Source organism: Condylostylus longicornis, unplaced genomic scaffold (assembly GCF_029603195.1).
Source record: "Condylostylus longicornis isolate FDR11 unplaced genomic scaffold, ASM2960319v2 ptg000040l, whole genome shotgun sequence".
NCBI classification, from domain to species: domain Eukaryota; kingdom Metazoa; phylum Arthropoda; class Insecta; order Diptera; family Dolichopodidae; genus Condylostylus; species Condylostylus longicornis.
Genome location: NW_026578009.1, coordinates 8220631 through 8241101, shown reverse-complemented (window position 1 = coordinate 8241101; position 20471 = coordinate 8220631). Strand labels below are relative to the sequence as shown.

Below are 20471 nucleotides of genomic sequence, written 5' to 3'. Positions count from 1 at the left end.
TTTTTCTTTTCTTAATTCATATTTTTAATAAAAACATTCAATTACCTTGAATTCCACGTGCGCAATACAGCTTAAGAAATAAAACCAAATAAAATAGAAATTTAATTGCTATGACCAGTTTATAGATTTATCTTACTTGGAAATTCTACAAGGTTTCACCTTCTGGTTTAATTCTATTGAACCAGAATTCTCTGGTTGAATCCGCATTTTTTTGTACCTTTTATCTTCTTGATTAACTAAATGGATCTTGCGGTTAAATACGAACCAATTAATTTATTTGGAAGAGACCTTCATATTATAAACTTATAAATCACCGTAATTTAAATTAAAAACAATATTATGATAATAGCTATTCAAAAATTTATTAGTCCCCAAATTATAGTTGTGGTTGCATACTCTTATAGCATAAAATATACGTGCACGTATTTAAGAATAAAGTTGATTTGTAAAAACGTAAATCCTAATATGTACTTTACATAAAGGTACTTTTAGAATAATAATAGTATTCAGGTATTTTAAAAAACCCACAGGTATGAGCATTAATTGCGCTAATAAACTAAATGTTTTTTTTCAAATTTATAGATTAAAAAAAATACACTCAGTCAATTTTAGAAAGAAAAATTTATTTGTAACAGAATTAATTTTTTTATAGATAATCTTATTTTTGGTGATTAGAGTTAATGAAGAGTAAACAAAGTATTAATGCATTTTTTATGTATCCTTAGAAAAGCAAATGCTAAAAGTAAAAATATCAAATTTTATTTGCTTAAATAAACTTATATTAAATTTTCTTTTAATGATTTAAGAGCTTCCTGAATTTTTCGCTGCGCTTTGACGTTTTTTAACACCCCAGTTATAAACTCTAGCCATATTTACTTCAGTAGTAGTTAGCTGATCCCTAAAAAAATTAGAAAAAAAATGCAAATGTAATAGGAATGATAAAAATATGAAAAATATAAGTCACCGTAATACTATTTATTTAAAAAGTATTACTTTATTCAAGTGAACTGAAGAATAAAAGCAATAATCAAAAAATATATTTCACATTGATTTCAAAAACAAATTGATCTTCTACCTTAAAAAGTCTTGATCAAATTCTACGCTTTTTAAATTTGCAATAGCTGACTCCATATTTTGTTTCAATAAACTTTCTGCTTCATCTAACGGGTATTCGAGCATTACATTAGCACCCAACCACAAGCAGACGTTTTTAGTTGGTGGTAAAACTGTTTTAACAAAAACTTGATCACTTAACATAAAATGACTATCTTTATCTTCTTTTTGTTCTCGTAAAACTTTAATCATTTCTAATGATTTTAATAAATCTGGTATTTGCTGCTTTAACTTACGTCGACGAACATCTAAATTAAATTCCATAAATTTATACTTTCCATGTTGTTCATCTAACTTTTGCAAAACTTTTTCACAATTATTATCATTTTCTGATTGTGCCATAAATGCATCTATATCTTCCTAAAATGCAAGAAATGTGTTTATTTAGGTTGGTATTCAAATAATAAGAAAATAGCGTTCGAAATATTCGCAATTAAGTAAATCGAAGTAAATATTTTACGCAACTCATTTTGGACCTTAGAACTAAATAAATAATAAACCAATTAAAGTTTTAATATATGCTAAGGAAAGTTATTTGGATGCGAGTGGTTAAAAATATTGCACGTAGTATCTTTTTAATTTATCAGTTCTTTACTTAAATTCTCTTATTTTTAAAACTTCGTATGCATTACAATAAGCACGTTACGCGACACCAAACATGGTATGATCACGTACCCATATGAAAGTACCCATATGTATGATTGTGCATATGTATATCAAAATACAAACAAGTAAGCACATTTAAAATTCCGTATGACGATAAGAGAAAATTTACCTTATGGCAAAATATTATTGATTAGGACATTTTAGGAAGAAAAAAAATGGTAATGGTTTTAAGATAAAAGAACATAAGAGTTAAAAAAAAGTTCTATAATCCAAAACGATAACTTTTATGCATTTCAATGACCAAAACTCATTTTATACTTACAACGAAAATTGCTTCTGGTATTCCGGCAAATGATTTGTGATTTTCCGGTAATTTTGGCATTTCAACCGAATCCATTGCGCTAATCATTTTTTAGCAGATGTACTAAATATTAATTATCAGATATAAATTAATTTTCACAATTTTTATATTATCGTTAAGTTATAACTAATTTGTATTACTCAAGCTATACTAACTTAACCATACATAGTAACTTACATTATAATTTAATTTGACATTTTAGATTGTCATTTAAATATAACTTGATGGATTTTTTGACAATTTGAGTTGTCAAAATTATAGATTCTCCTCGCGGAATTTTCCAACATAATTTGTACTATTATGATATTGTAACCCAGCATTTACACGTACAAGTTACTTGCAAGAAAGTTGCAATACATACAAAAATTTTACTAACACATTGAAATATTTCTACTTGCTTGTTTACTTGCAGTTCAACTTGCAAGAAAATTTTGCTGCCAGTAATTTGAGCAAGTAATTTGACATATTGAGAAATTCACAAAAAAAAATTTGTTGTTTTGATTTTTTTTTTTTTAATTTAAAATTTTTGAATTTTGTTTTGAAAAAATTAAACTTAGCAAACTTATGGTTTCTAAAATTTATAAACAATTATATATATTGCTAGTTGTTTTCTTCTCAAAGACATTTTCAAAAATTAACTTGCTAAACGCCTACGTCATAATAGCAAGTAATTTGACATTTCGAAAAACTAATTGACAATTAATATTATACAAACTTGCTTGCAAGTAACTTGCATGTGTAAATGTTGGGTAACAACACAAAAGATCTAATATGAATTAATATCACAAGTTGTTCAATAAAACAGGTTTAATTTTAAAATAACTCGCACCAACTTCGAGCGAGTACATAATAATTACACTCAAATTTATCACGTTTCAAAGACTTTTTCGATAAAATTTTTTTGCAATTAGTGTCCATTAGGAAAAGAACATTAAAATTTTAAACGAATTCAATGACTAATAATTACTAATATAAAAATAACCGAAACAATACAAATTATATGTTATATTATCATGTGTGGATAGCCTAGAGAATGAAAACATAATTTAACACATTTTTCTGCAAATTGGCAAAAAGTTAATTTATATATTAATAAAACATTGAATAAATATATATTCACAACCTGTAGATATCGTTTACTAGATATATTCCCAAAAATATAATCGATTTATAGATACTTTCAGTATTTTAATTGTAAAAGTCAAAGATAACATCTAATTTCTACCCTATAAATCAAGACAACAAGATTTTAAATTCAAATCGAACAGAAAACTAAATTTATATCAATAGAGAAAAATATGAAAGATAAAATCGACGAATATCAGTAAAGACGTATCGATAGATATTTGAATTTTAAATATCGAGGAATTGGAATGTATTTCGATATTATCGTCCAATCCTAATTCGCATGTATGTACAATTTTAAATTTCACTTACTTTACAAACAAAGAAGCATTGAATCCAGCCTTTAGATTTAAGTATGTAACAAAAGGGAGGAAAAAGTTCTTATTAAAAGAAAATTATATTTTCCAATTGAATTTGAAAATGTTTGAAAAACTGAGAATAATCAATTACTATTCAAAACAAAAAAAAAATAATTTGATTGAGTTCCACTTTTAAAACGATAAAAGTTATATTTCTCTTTGTCTCTAAACTAACCTTTAAATCTTAATTGTGTCAAAGAATTGTACTCTTTGTCAAATATTTTAAACGTCAAATATAGAAAATAAATATTTAGCTTTGTGTATTTAAATTTGATTTCTTTCATATTTGTATTAAAAATTTTTTATGTTTTTTTTTTAAATTTAAAAGTTTTCTTTATTTCAAAATCATTCCAAAAATATTTCCTGCTTAAATTTGAAATAAAACAAAGCAATATTAATTGTTTTGGTATAGTTTAGTTTAAGACATTATTTTAATTAATAAAAACACTAAAGACAATAATTCTTTAAATTTGCACACACATACAATCTATGTGCCAAAATCTAGATTTAGAATATAAAAATGTATTAAGAAAAGAAAAGAATAGGCGAGTAAATTGTGCGTTTTGAAAAAATTCTTTTAAAAAATCATGAATAATTCCATTAATTAACTTTAGTATATATTGAGCGTTCGATTGATAATGTTGGATAATTATATAGAGACTAAAATATAAAAAGAAATCTGAAAATTAAATCAAAAAAATTTGCACTAATGGACTAATGGAGTTAAAGATTAGTGAAAAATAAAATACGTGTACAAAGAAGAATAAAAAAAGAAAAAACAAAAAAAAATTAAAAAATCTTTTATTAGAAATCTTTTGAATATACTAAAAGATTTAATATTAAAAAATTAAATTAAGTTTTTAATTCAATTTATATCCAAATTTTAATAAGTGATATTTAATATTAAGAGAATTAAAGAATAAAAATTATTAAATAAAAATGTCAAGTAAAGAAAGCCCTAGTAGAGAATCCACATCAAGTGGTGCAAGACTTAGTTTAATCGCACTTGATGAATCTTTATCAAGAGATTATAGTGTGGGTAGTTTAAATTCTGCTGTTAGTCAAGAGGAATTTTTTAGAAATCACGACCATGCTGAAAATATATTGAAAAGTATGCAAAATTATTTATATAATGAACAATTATGTGATGTCGTTTTAATAGCTGGAATTGATGGTAAAAGGTAAATTTAAATTCATATTTTTTGTTAATATGTAATATTGATAAATTTTTATACATATTTCAGTAGTGGGTAGTTACCCATTAGAATTTTTAAAAATTTGTTCAAATACTTTGCATACACTTTACTTAACATTTTAGTTAAAGGATTTGTTTTCATTGTTCTATATTTAGATCCTTGAGGAAAAAATTAAAACAAAATCCTTTGTTTTGAATATTGGTTGTAGCGTTAATAGTTTTTGAATAATAATTTTTAAATATTTAGATTATTTGTTTTTCTTATTTTTACATAAATAACACAAGTATGTATGTGTATAAATTATAAATAAAGTATGTATTCCTAAAACAAAGAAACTAATTTTATGTTTTCATTAAATATTTTTTACATTTGGTAAGACAGAAACGCCTCGAGCGTGTTTGTATATTCGCAGCAAATTTAACATTGTTCACTTAATTTAAATATACCTACTTATATTTTACATTTTAAATTTTGTGAGTCTATTCATAAAAAGAATCTAATTTACTAACTTGCCCGAGAACTTAGTAAAGAATTATTTTGCATAAAACAGTTTTAAATTTAATTTAATCAATATTTAAATTTTTAAAAGAGTATTTGAGCAAATAAAATATTTACTAGATAAGTATGTAGATAGCCTTGCTGTTAAATTTTTCATTCTTGAAAGGGTAAAAACTGGAAAATTTCACTTTTTATAAAAAGTCGCCAAAAAATGTTATTGACAAAAGTAAGACCGCGAGTCAAATTCATTCACAAAAAAAAAAATTCAAAAACTAAATTAATTTTACATTATTGTTGTGTCAACAAACTAAAATAAAAGCATGCTACGTCAGATTTCTAGTGCATACTTAAAATTACCGTTATATCTAAAAGACCTTGAGCTATAGTCTATTATCAATTAAAGTCGGCAACAAAATTTTTTTGCGTTTAAGCTCCTATGTCTTAAACCGATTGTAGTAGAGGAATATTGTGCAACAATTACTAACAAAGATCTACATACTGGTACCTATACATACCAATGCATCATTATAAGAAAACACCCTGTATATATTATATACAGGGTGGTTATATTATACCTACCTTATTAATATTACCTACCTTAAATTAATATTAATTATTGTTCTTATTATGAAGAGATTATTTTATTTTTAAATTTTTATTTTAAGCTAATATTAATATGTGCTTGAATAAAATCTTGCCTTTTAAGAACATATTACTTGGTATCTTTCTATATACATCGATACAAACATATATGTATAATATAAAAATTTATGCATGCCTACAATTTGCGAATAAAAATAAATACTTATGTATTTAACCAAAAAAAAAAAGAAGAAAAACAAAACCAGACGTTATGGCAGCGCTGTTCAATTATAAAACGTACCTAGTACCGATGCATTTATTTCTTTTTCTGTTTGTGACCTTGTTGTACGAATCAATTTCGATATAATGAACGTAAACGAATTTATTTACATAAATAATTGTTTTTATAAATTTATTATTTTCTTTCATATATTTAAATTCAGTTTCTCGCTTTAAGTACATAAGCTAATATTAATTATAATTTAAATAAATATTTATTAAAAAAATAAATAATTTTTTTTTTTACTATTTGATTATTTCAAATTAAAATTTTGATTTACTTTATTGACTTACATTATACGTAAATAATTTAGGGTTCAATAAATTTTGTGTTACTTTTTGATTAAGTATTTCAACTTAAATACTAATAAATATAAAACACAAAGTATGTAAGTAATTAAAAAAGTTTAAGTGCATATATTAATGTTATGATAACTTATAAAATTGTGAACATAAATTAATAGTTGATTGGTTTATTTTGAAAGTGATTCGAAGTCCATTTACAATTTCAACACTTTTTTGTTTGCCAAGCAATGATAATGTCAATAGTTGGAATTGAAACTTATTAACGTATGTTGGATTGGGAATTAAATTATACTTATATTATTAAATTTTTGTTTACTTTAAACCAAAACGGAGCAATATTTCATTTTTATACGAAATTGTCTTAGGTCACTTTCAAAATAAACCATCAATTTGAATTTACATTCGTATTAAGGCAAAACTGGTAAAATTATAGATTCCAATAATTGTGCTTCATCAACACATTCTTATCCAGTTAATATTAAAATAAAAAGTTAAAATAAAATTTTTGGATGGCAAAAGTTCTTGATTTAATAATTACATATAAAAATTAATTTTTCTTTAAATTAAATATTATAGAAGAATAAAAGAAGTTTCAATGTCAGCAACCATCTTAATGACTCTATTATTATCTAAGTTTTAATAGAATTTTTTAAAAATGATTTTTTAAAAAAAAAAATCCGTTTACTTAATTACAAAAAGCTTTTGTTACAATTATAACACTTAACTTGATCTGAACTTGAACATTTTAAATGCTTACTTATTTTAAAAAAAAAAAAATAAGTTGAAAACATTAAAAAGGGTTTTTTACCTTGGTATTTGAATCTTCTTTCATTTTATATATACTTATTATGTATTTATGTAATTTAAATAACCTTATATGAAATATTATATACATGCACATAAGTATATAAGTAAGGTTTTTCGTTGTGAATTTTGTCATTGTTTTTAAAACAATAAGTATATTATGTTGTAGTGTGTAATAAAAATGTGTAATAACGATTAAAGTAAATAAATAAATGCATAAGTAATAACTTATAAGTTATGTCTGGTGCAATATCTAAATTTCTAATAAGTATATATATATATCATACATATATATATACTTATATATATATATAAGTAATTGTGTTACCTTGCATTCTTTGTATTTTTGTAAAATAATAAAAATTATCTATAATTTTATTTTTATAAACACTAGTTACATTTGTAATAATTTCTAATTTTGTAAATTTTTACAAGTATTTTAATTTGAAACCTATTTTCAAAATGATTCAAATATATAACATGTTATTATTTACTTATGGTACCTTCTTGTAGCTTACTTTGCACAATTCGTTTTTATAAATACATAATGTACTTAAATTGAATTTTTTTTCGATAGCTAATATTTTACTTTCAAATCTTATTTTAGCCTTCCAAGCTCATTTCGTTAACCATTTATTTAAAATAATTTAACCATTTAATTAATATTTATAAATTTGTCTAAAACTCTAAAAAATATTTTACCTATTAATTACCCATATTCAATGCAGATGAGTTTAAACAAATTTTTAACATTATTTTTTTTTTTTAGTCTAGTTTGTAATAACTTTTTATTACATTGGTAAAGTGTTGAAATAAGTTCTGAAATTATGCTTTTCCATTCATGTACCTTAATTTTTTATAGCTTATTCCATAATTAAACAATGAAATCTATTCTAATCTTATTTTTAATTTAATATTTAATTGAATAATACAAAATTACTTACATTAATAATATGTTTATATATATATCTTTATTATTTAACACAAAAATATAATTAATTACTATTATGCCATTTTATTTATTCATTACAACAATTGAATATTTTTAATAAATTTATAAATTTTTCAAAATTAATCAAAAAAAGAAAAATACATTATCTTTTTTATTAAGTTTTTCCATTTACACCTTTATTTGATTATAGAGACTTTCTGTCTAACTTTATGGATTTATAAGTAATATGTATTAATTTATTTGCAAATTAAATTACAAAAAATCTTCTATATACCTTACTCATTTCATATATACATAATATAAATGTATACATTATTTGGGAATACGGTATATACATAATAAATAAATATTTACATATATTAAATTGAAAAATATTTATATACATTTAAAAATAATGTATAAATAATTTTAATGTCAATTACAAATTTTCCTATTGTGTAGGTAGTTTCTGATAATTTAACTAAAGCTCTTAACATTTTAGGTTAAAAAAAATTGCATACAACTGAAGTCTGTGGAAATAAGACGAAATTGCTTAAGTTGATTTAGCACAAAATAAAGATTTTTACAATATGATAATTAAAATCTATAATTAAGCAAAATTTCATTCAATTCGGAAAATTTTAGAGCGGCAATATTTAAGTGAGAAAAATTCTCGTCAAAAAATTTGATTAAATTATTTTTTTATATAAATCGATCTTTATGATTTTAAAAATTTGGTGAAATTTAAAAATAATTTTTCAATAAAAACCCATTATACGTTAGACTTCCATAATGAAATATAAAACGAGAAGCCCGGTTTTTTAAAGTTCTTTCAACAATGACTTTAAATCATTGAAATCATTGTAGATATAGTCTCGAAAACATTAATTCTGATTAGGCAGTTTTGCATTATTGCCACAGATTTATACTCATATGCATAAGTATGCTTACTCAGTTATGCTTTTTCTTTTCTAATTATTTTAGATTTAAAAATAATATATGAAAATAATGACTCCAAAGCATAAAAGAAAAACTACAAACAATTGATTATTATGAGCTTTAAGTGCAAGTATTAAAACAATATTACTTTTATTTAAAGATTTTTTCAATGTAGTTATACCTCTTTTTGAAACGGGTCCCACATATTTTATGGTATTTATTAATTTGCAATAAATATATACGTATATGTACATATGTATAAAAAAAATTACAATATTTGTTATAATATTATGACTCATTTTATTTAAAAAATAGTTTAACTCTTAAAAATGAAAAATTATTGAAGCTGCAAATACTCATAAAAATATGATAAACTAGATTTTGCATCTATGTACATTTTTTAAAAAAATTATACCTAACCACATTTGAAAATATTGAAAATTAATTTTTTACTGCTTGCCCTACTATGTTTGACCAAAACCAATCTGTTTTCGAATGAAAAATTAATTTAACACATCGCTCAATAAATTCGTAGGATGACATACAGATGGCAATACAAATACGAAATCCATATGGCTTGTAGAAAGTACCAACCTTTAAACGATATCAAAGTTTTATGATATTCGGACCATAATTTACCAAATTAGTGTGTGAACAATTGAATTAACTTTTGTGAATTGAAAAAAACGTTACATACGTGTATTGAAACACGCCTTTGATTGTTCATTATTAATAATTGAATTGAAATATTTGCAACTTGATCGAAATGAATTTGAAAGCTATTGGAAATAAATTTGCATGCATATATTGTGGAATTAGTAATAAAATCTTCAAATTCTAATTGAAGACAGCAAAGTATAATAAAATAGAATAAATAATTTAAGTGAATACAATAGGGAATAAAAACTACGAAAAATTGCATTTTCGAATTCGAATTCAATTGGTGTTGACATTTACTTAGAACTTACCAGATATTGATTAGTTTAAGATGGTCGTATGCGTTTAAAATGATAATTAATCGTATCCAGAATATTTGAATACTTAAATTAGACCAAAATTGACTTAAAGCCTTAATGAATAAAAAAAATATGAACAGGTATGTTTCATTATTGAAAGAACATTAACAAAATACAAAATGTCTAATCAAATTACAATTTGGTTCTGTTCTTTGTTACAGCAAATAATGAAAATCAAAAAATAATTTAAAACAAAATTTTCTTCTCAATTAAATATTTTAATATTTTTAATTATGAATTTGATTAGTTTTTTTTTTAGATGAATACAATATTAATAACATTTTTTATTGAAAGTGACATTAAAATGTTTAGGATTACTCATCTTTTGTACTAATTTGATCATTCACCAGCCAACCAATCCCTTTGTTTGTTAAAACGCTTTTTTTTTTCTCCCTCTTTTGTTTCATTATTCCATTCTAGAGTTTAATGTATGGTAATAATTCAGCTGTGAAATATTTTTCAACCTACAACAAAACTAATCTTGAAAAGAATTTTTTTTATTATTCAATTTTATGTGAATAAAATATAAAAGAGCATTTTGTCAAGTTTAACTTTTTATAATTAAGTTACGTTTTCTTTTATAGGCAGTTTTGAATCCATTTTTACCCGAATAGAACAACTCGATGCATTTTTATTTCTTTTACCCTTCTATCTATAAGTAAGTCATTCGTATGTTTTTTTTTTATTAGAGTTCATTATATTTTATGTACAAAAAAAGAATGCAATTTTTAGAATAAAACAGAACCTTTCTTTGTGTTCTGTATTATTTAAAATACACATAAGCTAAAGAAATAATGAATCTATGAATCAAATCAAAGTCGATGCATGTATTTTTATTAATTGAACATTACTTTGTCTTAGTTTTTAGTACTTTTCTTGAAAAATTTGAAAAAAAAATGTACTTACTAGTTTAAATCTGTCCGTTTGTCCGTGGAAAGGTTTACAAAACTTCTACACCCTTGAAGATAAGAGGCTGAAATTTCATATTTACATATATCTTTATTAGAAACTTATTTCTGTAGAAGAAAATTTTTACCTATCCTCCTCCCTCTAAAAGTAATTGCCCCTCAAAACTTTTAAAATGCCATTTTTTGACTATTTATTTTAAAGAAACAATAAACATTTTTCAAATTTTGCAAATGCAGAAAAGTTTCGGCTGGCTTTTTTTTAAAAAAAGTTTTTTTTTTTATCGCAGCAAAGTGTAATTTAATTTGAAAAAGACAAAATGACTGCTAAAATTAACCATAATCTAAAACACGCTTTTTTTCAAATTTTTGATAAAATTTCTCTTCTATACAATTGGTTGTGGGACTTTGAAATTCCAGCAGCTTTTAGTTTATTTCGTTAGAAGAAAGTCATCACCTCTCGAAATTTTAGAAATTTGAATTTTTGGCATCTTATATTTCGGAAACTGTAAGCTTTTCCGACTATCTAAATGTAAGCAGCTAACGATAAATTCCATGCCATCAAAAAATATGCATAATTATTTTCTTAATTTACTCAATTAAACTATAAATTCGATTTGCTAACACTTCTTTTAATTTTTTTTTCATCCTAAATATATGCAATTTCTGAAACATTTCAGTATATGAATGAATAATTTAAAAAATGTAGAATATTCTTTTAAAAAGCAGCACTTTCTTTCACTTGTCGAAGGAAAAATTGCTAATTTACAAAGCATTGATTTGACTCAATTTTATTTTATTTTTGATTTTTATTAATTTTTCATTATTTTTTTATTCGTGTTCTTTATTCGATTTATATTGAAAAACAAACAAAATCAAATGATGCGCGAATAAATAAGGTTCTTTCTCTTAAGTTTCCTAATATGGAATAGTTTTGTATAAGAAAGAAAAAAATTTTGCTAAATGGAAAAAAAAACTGATTTATACGCATAAAATATTCGAATAGTTGAATGGACTAGCTACATACATATGTATATGAGAATAATTTGAAAAAACAAAATATCGGCATTAAGGGTTGTCATATTGCCCTTAAAATAACCGTGCTAAGGAAATATTCTTGAAAATGAAAATAATTTCTAAAAGGAGTCCGATGATCCAATGATTTGCAAAACAGTACATTGCCCTTAAATAATTAATAGGAATTTTCTCTACAAGAATTTTTTGTAGCTACATTGATCATGAAAATAAAATATATTAAATTTTTGCATTAAATTTGAAGAAATTGTAAATTTGATATTTTTTTTTGTAAATTACGCATCGAACCCGATATCTATATAGTAATGGTTGATATTAGATTTCTTACGATTTTCGGGTAATAGCCCTTAAAACATGAAATTTTGTGTTAGAAAGCAGAAAATTTGTCACAAAACGTTGATTGTCTCAAAAAGATTCATTTATTTTTCTATTCATGACTATTAAAATAATATTTACATATAAAAAAAAATTTAAGCCCTTGTTATGGAAATTTGTCAGAGAGAAATATTTCAATCAGTGATTTTCTTTAAATATCCGAACTAGCCCTGAACATACAAATTTAAAATTCCTTTATCATTTATATTTAAATGTAGTTTTAAATTTGTAAAATTTTTTATGCCAGCCCAATAATTTTATGTACATGTACATATATAACTATATATCTAATAATATTTTTTGTTCAATTAAAATTCTACAATTACTTATCGACAAAATTTTTAAAACTAATAAAAATGTTTGTTAGTTTTTTTTGGGTGTGTTTTTATTTAAAATTACGATAAATAAATTAAATATTTTAGTGAAGCGTAAAAAATATTAAATAAGTATTTGATTATATTGTGTTAGAAAAATGATTTGAAAAAAAATTTTTTGGAATTTTGAGCTCAGAATATTTTTAATTATTAATTAAATTTATAGTATAGTAATCACTATAGATACTACACATTTATAATGTGAAGCGTTTTACTATAGTGATTATAACAAATCTGTAAAATAGTAAGTATATTATAGCAAAACAAAAAAGACGAAATTGTGAAGTACATATGTAGTTACATTAAATGTATGATTTTAAAAATTATTTTAGATTATCAAAATAAAGAAACATGAATAGTATATTGTTATACCAGAGCAGTAAGTCTTTGCATATGTTTCATGTCTGTCCTGATTGCCATATTATATTTAAAACTACGACATTTACATTATATACAATAAAGAAGGGCATCAGGGCTGGATGTGATCAGAGCGGAGGTTAAACCCAAGATGTTTCGATTAAAACTACCGCTGTCATAACTACTGAACTAGTTGTCCGTGGTTATATTATAAAAATATTATTTAAATTTTTCAATACTTTTAATTTCAAAAATATTTTAATTATTTTTTAATAATTAGCAACATTTTTTTTTCTAATTCCACAAACGCATGTTTTACATACTCTATTCTTTAATACAATAATATCCCGATTTAATAAATTAAATTTATTTTTAATTATAAACATTTTCTTACAATTCCCATTAATTGTATAGGAAAAAGTTCAATTCTTTTGTCATAAGTATATAGAAAAAACATTAGCAATGCTCATTGCGCTACAAATATGTTTTTATATCTTTACTACTGTCTGTTTTTTTTTGTTTTAACTTAAGTGTACAAGAAATTATAGAGTCTCGTCTCGTATTAAATTCATACATTGATACATATTTTTATATTTCGTATCTATACTAGTTTATTGGAAAATTCCAAATTGAGTCTTATTATAGAATTAATCAAGGATGAATTTTCTTTTGAAATCTCTCCCCCCCCCCCCCCCCCATTCTATTATGTCTGGTCTGCATAATATGCAATTTGAAGTTCATACTAGAGATATAAGTAGGTATGTGTGTAATGTAAGTTTTAGCCATATTTTATAAAAAAAATACAAGAGAAATTCAACTGCAATCGAACTTTTAAACTTTATTTTACTTATTTATTATTGTTTTATTTTTGTTTTGTTTTTGTTCATTTTACATTTCAATAAACGTAGAATCACATATGTTTTTTCTCTTTTGGTTTTTCTTCTTCTTTATTTTTATTTTACGGAATTTACTTTTTTTTTCAATTTTGGATCTATGCCAATATAGAAAAGGAAAAAGAAAAAAAAAACAACAACAATTCACAATGATGTTTCAATTTAAATTCATTTATAATTTACGTTCTTATTTCTCTATTTTCTCTTATTATTATTATTACTACTTCCGAAATATTGTTATGGACTTTCATATTAACGTATTATTATTATCTTGTAGAGGTTAACACATTTAGCAAATAAGATGCATGCAAGTTAATGAATGCAAAATAATAAAAAACAAAATATGTATACATACATATATACATATATACACAATACATATGAATGTATGTATATATGTATAAAGAGTGAAGGGGTTTTGTTAATTTTATCAAATTATAAGAACAATCAAAAAGAAAAAAATTTAAAAAAGGTCAAATTAGGAAATGAGAAATTTTATAATAAGTAATTTTTTATTTTTCAACATTAAAATTAAGCACTTATTTTCATTTTTATTATGTTTTAAAATTAAAATTGATGAACTTGGGGATTATTGGCGTACAATCTTCCTATATTGTGCTCTGGAATACACCTATGAATATATTTTAGAGGTTATGTAAATTTATTTTCCATGTTTTTTCTCTTAATTTAAATAAAAATAGCGCAAAATGTTTTTGAACTTTTTCGTTTTAAAAAAAAACATAGCAAAAAATAAAATTACAAAAATATGATAAAAAGGAAAAAAATAATTGATAAATTTTTTAAAACGTAAAAATTTTTTTTTTTTGTTGTTTTACATATAAAGATGACCTTCAACAACAGGCTGTTTCAAAAAGTTAAAATTAATGAGAAATTAAATAAAATTAAAGAGAACGTTCTTAAACAATTTTAGAAAATTCCTTAGTAAATAATTTTAGTAACCGATTTTTGTAATGCTTCTCGCCCTTTCATCTGGTCGGGCTTATTAGCCGATATCATTGTAGATGCACAAATTCAATACAGATAAACATCCTGAATAAGATTTACAAATAAATATATATATATATATATACATATATATATTCATAAAAGAATCTGAATGGGTCTATAAAACTGAAAATTCTTTGTCAAATAACTAAATTTTTATAAACGATTGTTACTAATGTAAATCTTCTTCAAACGGTGTTCTAGATACATTCACAAATAAGCGAGTTAATATCAACATGATATTAATAAAATAAAGTTGTTTTCTTCGATTTAACAAACGGCATGTACATACATACATACATATATTTCTATACAGATTTTGCTAACAATCATATACAGAGTGTCTCGTAACAAAGTGCACTGCTATATGCCATTGTATAGGCCCTTATTAGTAGACAAAATTTTTGTATGGAGACAATGTTCACAACTCAACAAGTTCGAAGTTACAGGGCTTTAATCAAAATATATCATTATTCTTTTCGTCCGATTTATAAGAATAATGCAACGTGAATGCAATATTAGCTTCAAAAATTTGAAGTTTAACTTTTACTTATAATTTATTTTTACTGACTTTCGTTGGTCTATAAATCTTCAGCCATGTGACCAAATACACTAAATTTACATTTTTCTAGATATAGAGAAAAACAGAGAGTTACTATAGCTTTCTTAGAATTAGAAACAAGTATGTTTGAATGACATTTTCATTTGCTTGTGCAACACTTTTCCGAAACTAGGAAATACATTTTGCTGTTGATTATGTACTGAATACATCAGATTTCTTACTTTTCGAATTAATATTTAAAAATCGTACTTGATTTTTACGGATAAATGTCTAGGTCTATTCAGGCTGGTTCATTTATTGATTAGCCAGTTAATTTACAATTCAGTTATAGTTACTAGTTGTCCAAATAGTATAGTTCTGTGATCTAAAATCATTTCTTGGTAAACCACCGAAACCCTAGTCTAGAAGCAATGCAACAATATCAAAATATATGAAATCAACTTTAATTTAGTTTTTCTTTGTCTTTAGTATCATAACTCTTGTTTAAAACTTCGTTCACAATTTTTTAATAGTTAAACATCTTAAATTTTATTTCACATAATTTTTAATCAATTTGATTTTCTTTCTTCCTCCTTAATAGAGTTCCAGCACATAGATTAGTTTTGTCTGCATCTAGTGCTTACTTTGCAGCAATGTTTACTGGGTCACTGAGAGAAACTACAGAAGAAGAAGTAACATTAGGTGAAGTAAACGGTGATGCTCTACAAATTTTAATTCAATATTGCTATACAGGTAATGAAATCTATACATACCTACAACATAGAATTCATATTCACAATTTTCCTTTTATGTTTTTAGGTTTAATAGAATTACGTGAAGACACTGTCGAAACACTTTTGGCTACAGCCTGCCTTTTACAATTGAATTCGGTAGTGACAGCATGTTGTAATTTTTTGGCACGTCAATTACATCCTTCAAATTGTTTAGGATTTGCTTTCTTTGCCGAACAACAAAGCTGTCATACATTATTAAAATTAGCAAGTGCATATACATGTACACATTTTATGCAAGTTAGTATTACTGCAATTGTTTTTCTTTTTATATTACCTTGTTTATTGTGTAATTATTGCTTCCTTTTACTAATACTAAAAATATAATTGATAAATTAGGTTTGTAAAAATCAAGAATTCTTCCAATTGAATGCTGAACAATTAGCGAAATTATTATCAAGTGAAGATCTCAATGTACCTTCCGAACAGGATGTATTTCATGCCTTAATGTCTTGGATTAAACATGATCCAACTAATCGAGAAAAATGTTTTCCTGATTTATTAGCTTTAATAAGACTGCCACATATGCCACCATCGGTAAATATTAACCTTATGCAAAAAATATTATGACTGCATAATAGAAATTTAAAATATTGATAAACGTTTTTTAAATAGTTCATAGCTGACCATGTAGAGAGTCTTTGTGGTTCAATTGACTGCCAACAGTTAGTTATGGAAGCTTTGAAATGGCATTTATTACCTGAACGTAGATCGCTAATATCCACTGCCCGAACAAGACCAAGAAAATCAACTGTTGGTAAAGTTTTAGCTGTTGGGGGAATGGATGCCCACAAGGTATTTAATGATTCCTACTTATAATATTTATTCGGTTTTTACAATTATATAATTTTGAAAAATGTGGTTGTTACTTAATATAGGGTGCAATCAGTATAGAATCTTATTGTCCCAGATTAGATAAATGGAGTTTATTGAGGAATTTAGCAGCAAGAAGACTTCAATTTGGTGTAGCTGTCATAGATGATAAATTAATTATTGTTGGTGGAAGAGATGGTTTGAAAACTTTGAATACTGTTGAAAGTTTGGACTTAAATACAATGATATGGGCTCCATTGAATTCAATGGGTACTCATAGACATGGTTTAGGAGTTGCTGTTCTAGCGGGTCCATTATATGCTATAGGTGGCCATGATGGTTGGAGTTATTTAAATACTGTAGAAAGGCAAGAATAAAAGAATAAAATTAAATATATTTTAAAAATTAAAACTTGATTTTTTTTTCTTTAGATGGGATCCAATAGCACGTACTTGGAATTATGTTGCACCAATGAGCTCAATGCGTTCAACAGCTGGTGTAGCTGTACTTAATGAAAGACTGTATGTTGTGGGTGGTAGAGACGGTTCCGTATGTCACAGATCTGTGGAATGCTACGATCCACACACAAATAAGTGGACTCTCAAGGCACCTATGAACAAAAGAAGAGGTGGTGTTGGGGTAATACAAAAATCAAATCTATAATTTATATGAAATAACAATTTAAAAATAAATTTAAGGTTGCTGTTGCAAATGGATATCTATACGCTTTAGGGGGACATGATTGTCCAGCAAGTAATCCATCTGTATGCAGAACAGAGACTGTAGAACGTTATGATCCATCTACAGACTCTTGGACACTTGTAAGTTATTTTGCTTTTATTTTTGGGCTTGTGATACAATTATCCTTTAAAACAGCCTGTTTTCTTTAAATAAATACCTGACTTCTATATTAAGAATAAAGAACATAAAATGTATACTCGTAAGATATAATATGGAACAAAAAATATTGTTAGAGAAAATCGTACAGTTTGACATGATACAGAATGAAAAATAAAATGATTCTATATTCGAATTAAAACTATTTCAACAATTGTTCTGATGTAAATATTTTTTTTTTTAGATTGCTTCATTAAGTATTGGACGAGATGCAATTGGATGTACATTATTGGGAGATCGTTTATTGGCTGTTGGTGGTTATGATGGTAATCAGTATCTTAAAACAGTTGAAGAATATGATCCAGAAACAAACGAATGGACCTCATTGTCACAATTAAATTATAGTCGAGCTGGTGCTTGCGTTGTAACAATACCAAATGTTATACCACCGACACCACCATTAACTAGTTCAACGGTTTAATATAATTTTATTTTTATTATTTTTTTTTTTTTTTTGTTTTTTATTCTCGTTATGTCCTAGTTTGTTTTTACATATTAAATAATTTTTTTCTACTATGAGTTTACTAAACGCATGCTTATATAAATTTAAAAAAAAAATATTATTTCGGAATACTTTCCAAAATTTAAATATTCGGACACATAAGGAAGAAAAAACAAATGTGTGTGTGTTGCACTAATTTTAAATGCAGCGAAAATTTTTCTAAGATATTTTTATACAAACAATTTTTTTAAATAAGTTTAAGTATATAAAAATTATTCAATCAGTATTAAAAATTCAAAATTATTAAAAAACCATAAAAAAATTAGCTAATAAGAAATAAATAAAACACAAGAATTTGGTAGAGGCTGAGCTTTAAAAAAAAAAACTTTTTTCAATATTTTATTACAAAAAAAAAAGGAAAAAAAAAAACAAAAAAATATTTTAAAAAAATTATTTATATTAAAAATGGCTTTGTGTTAAAATACTGTTTATGTAAAAATTTTGCAGAAATTCACTAATACTAATATTAATTTTTAATTTAATTTTTAATTTTAATCGCTTTTCTTTTATTTTTTTCTTCATTTTAATCTTTTTTTGTAATTTACTGTAGAAGAAATGGAGGCCCGTGCGGATTAATCCATATTCATTTAGACGTAATGGAGATATTATTAGTAACTACAATTTATGATCAATGAATTTTAAATACGTATAATTTTATGAACACAAAATTTTTCTATTTAAATGTAAAATTTGAATTTTTTTATTTTTTTTTTTATATACAACTTAGAGTGAATTCAATACGAAACATGAAATACATTTACAGTCATTTGGATTGCATTTATTTGGAAAGTGAATAAAACAAATTTGTATTGATCGAAATTGTTTTTTTTTTTTCAATTATCAATTAAATCAAATTTTGTTACTTTCATAATTGTTTAATTTCTTTAAAATGAAGAAGCTAAACAAACAAAAGCATAAATCTATTGACTGTAACTAAAACTCGAATTAATTTAATTAATTTTAATTGTATGAAAATGTATTTTTTTTTTTTAATTTATAAGTGAAATTATTATTCAAATTATGTATTATTAAAATATATAATATAAATATATTTAAAAAAAAAAACATAAGTGATATTGAATTATCAAAGAATTAATTTACTAAATTAGTCCTAAAAGGGAAAAATTACTTTTAGAATAACTAAAAGATTTAATTAAAATTAATTGGTGAAATACACAAATTTAAATAATATTTAATACCTAATATCTATTTTAATATGATTTCTGTTTTTATATAATAAGCCTGAATATTTAACCCACAAATTTATTAAAAAATTAAATTCCATTTAATAAACTTTTATGCATATTTTTCATTTTTAATTTAGATTAGATTCACAGTATACTCTAAATAAAATGAATATGGTAGATTTAATTTGAAATTTAGGGAGATTACAAGATTAAAAACAAAAATTTATTTTAATTTATGTAATAACAAAGATAATAAAATAATGCCAATTAAGAGCTTTATTATCCCAAAAATTTCAGTAAAAGTAGCATTTTATAAAGTAATATATTCTTTTTAAAGAATTAAATCCATTTTATTAAATTTTTATGTAATATTACATTTGTTTATGGCAATTTAAAAACCTTTTTTTTTTTTATTGAGGTTGTCTATTTTGTTAATCACATGAAAATAAAATACTATTGTCGTTTTAAAGTTTAACAAATTTGAAAATTGTCATTTTTAAAATTGCATTTTATTTATTATTCAAAATAAAAAGAACACTATTTAATCTTTCTTTTTACAATTTTGTGCATTATGCAAAAAAATCATGTTTCTAATGCTGGAAAGAATCATTTTTCTATCATAAAAAAGGATTAAAATATTTCCGAAATTTTGATATAATTGTAGTTAAAAAAGAACAATCA

General features: G+C 23.9%; 2 protein-coding genes across 4 annotated transcripts; one reads left to right on the top strand and one right to left on the bottom strand.

Moving 5' to 3' along the window:
- Positions 1-602: 602 nt before the first annotated feature.
- Positions 603-3543, bottom strand: LOC129609923 (prefoldin subunit 3). 2 transcript variants are annotated; one of them, XM_055522212.1, is made up of 4 exons: positions 3518-3543; positions 2042-2143; positions 1076-1473; positions 603-898 (listed from the first exon to the last, which is right to left on the bottom strand). In XM_055522212.1, the coding sequence occupies exons 2-4, from the start codon at positions 2126-2128 to the stop codon at positions 802-804; spliced, it is 582 nt and encodes a 193-aa protein (XP_055378187.1). In that variant the 5' UTR covers positions 2129-2143; positions 3518-3543; the 3' UTR covers positions 603-801. The 2 variants fall into 2 exon arrangements, with proteins under 2 accessions (XP_055378187.1, XP_055378186.1); XM_055522211.1 differs by lacking the exon at positions 3518-3543 and adding an exon at positions 2258-2384.
- Positions 3544-4015: 472 nt separating this feature from the next.
- Positions 4016-19422, top strand: LOC129609619 (kelch-like protein 5). Of its 2 annotated transcripts, none has more exons than XM_055521657.1 (10): positions 4016-4745; positions 16202-16353; positions 16420-16631; positions 16731-16928; positions 17007-17186; positions 17270-17571; positions 17636-17843; positions 17903-18025; positions 18286-18516; positions 19157-19422. In XM_055521657.1, the coding sequence occupies exons 1-10, from the start codon at positions 4504-4506 to the stop codon at positions 19229-19231; spliced, it is 1923 nt and encodes a 640-aa protein (XP_055377632.1). In that variant the 5' UTR covers positions 4016-4503; the 3' UTR covers positions 19232-19422. The 2 variants fall into 2 exon arrangements, with proteins under 2 accessions (XP_055377632.1, XP_055377631.1); XM_055521656.1 differs by having other exon boundaries at positions 4020-4745; positions 19154-19422.
- The last annotated feature ends 1049 nt before the right edge of the window (positions 19423-20471 follow it).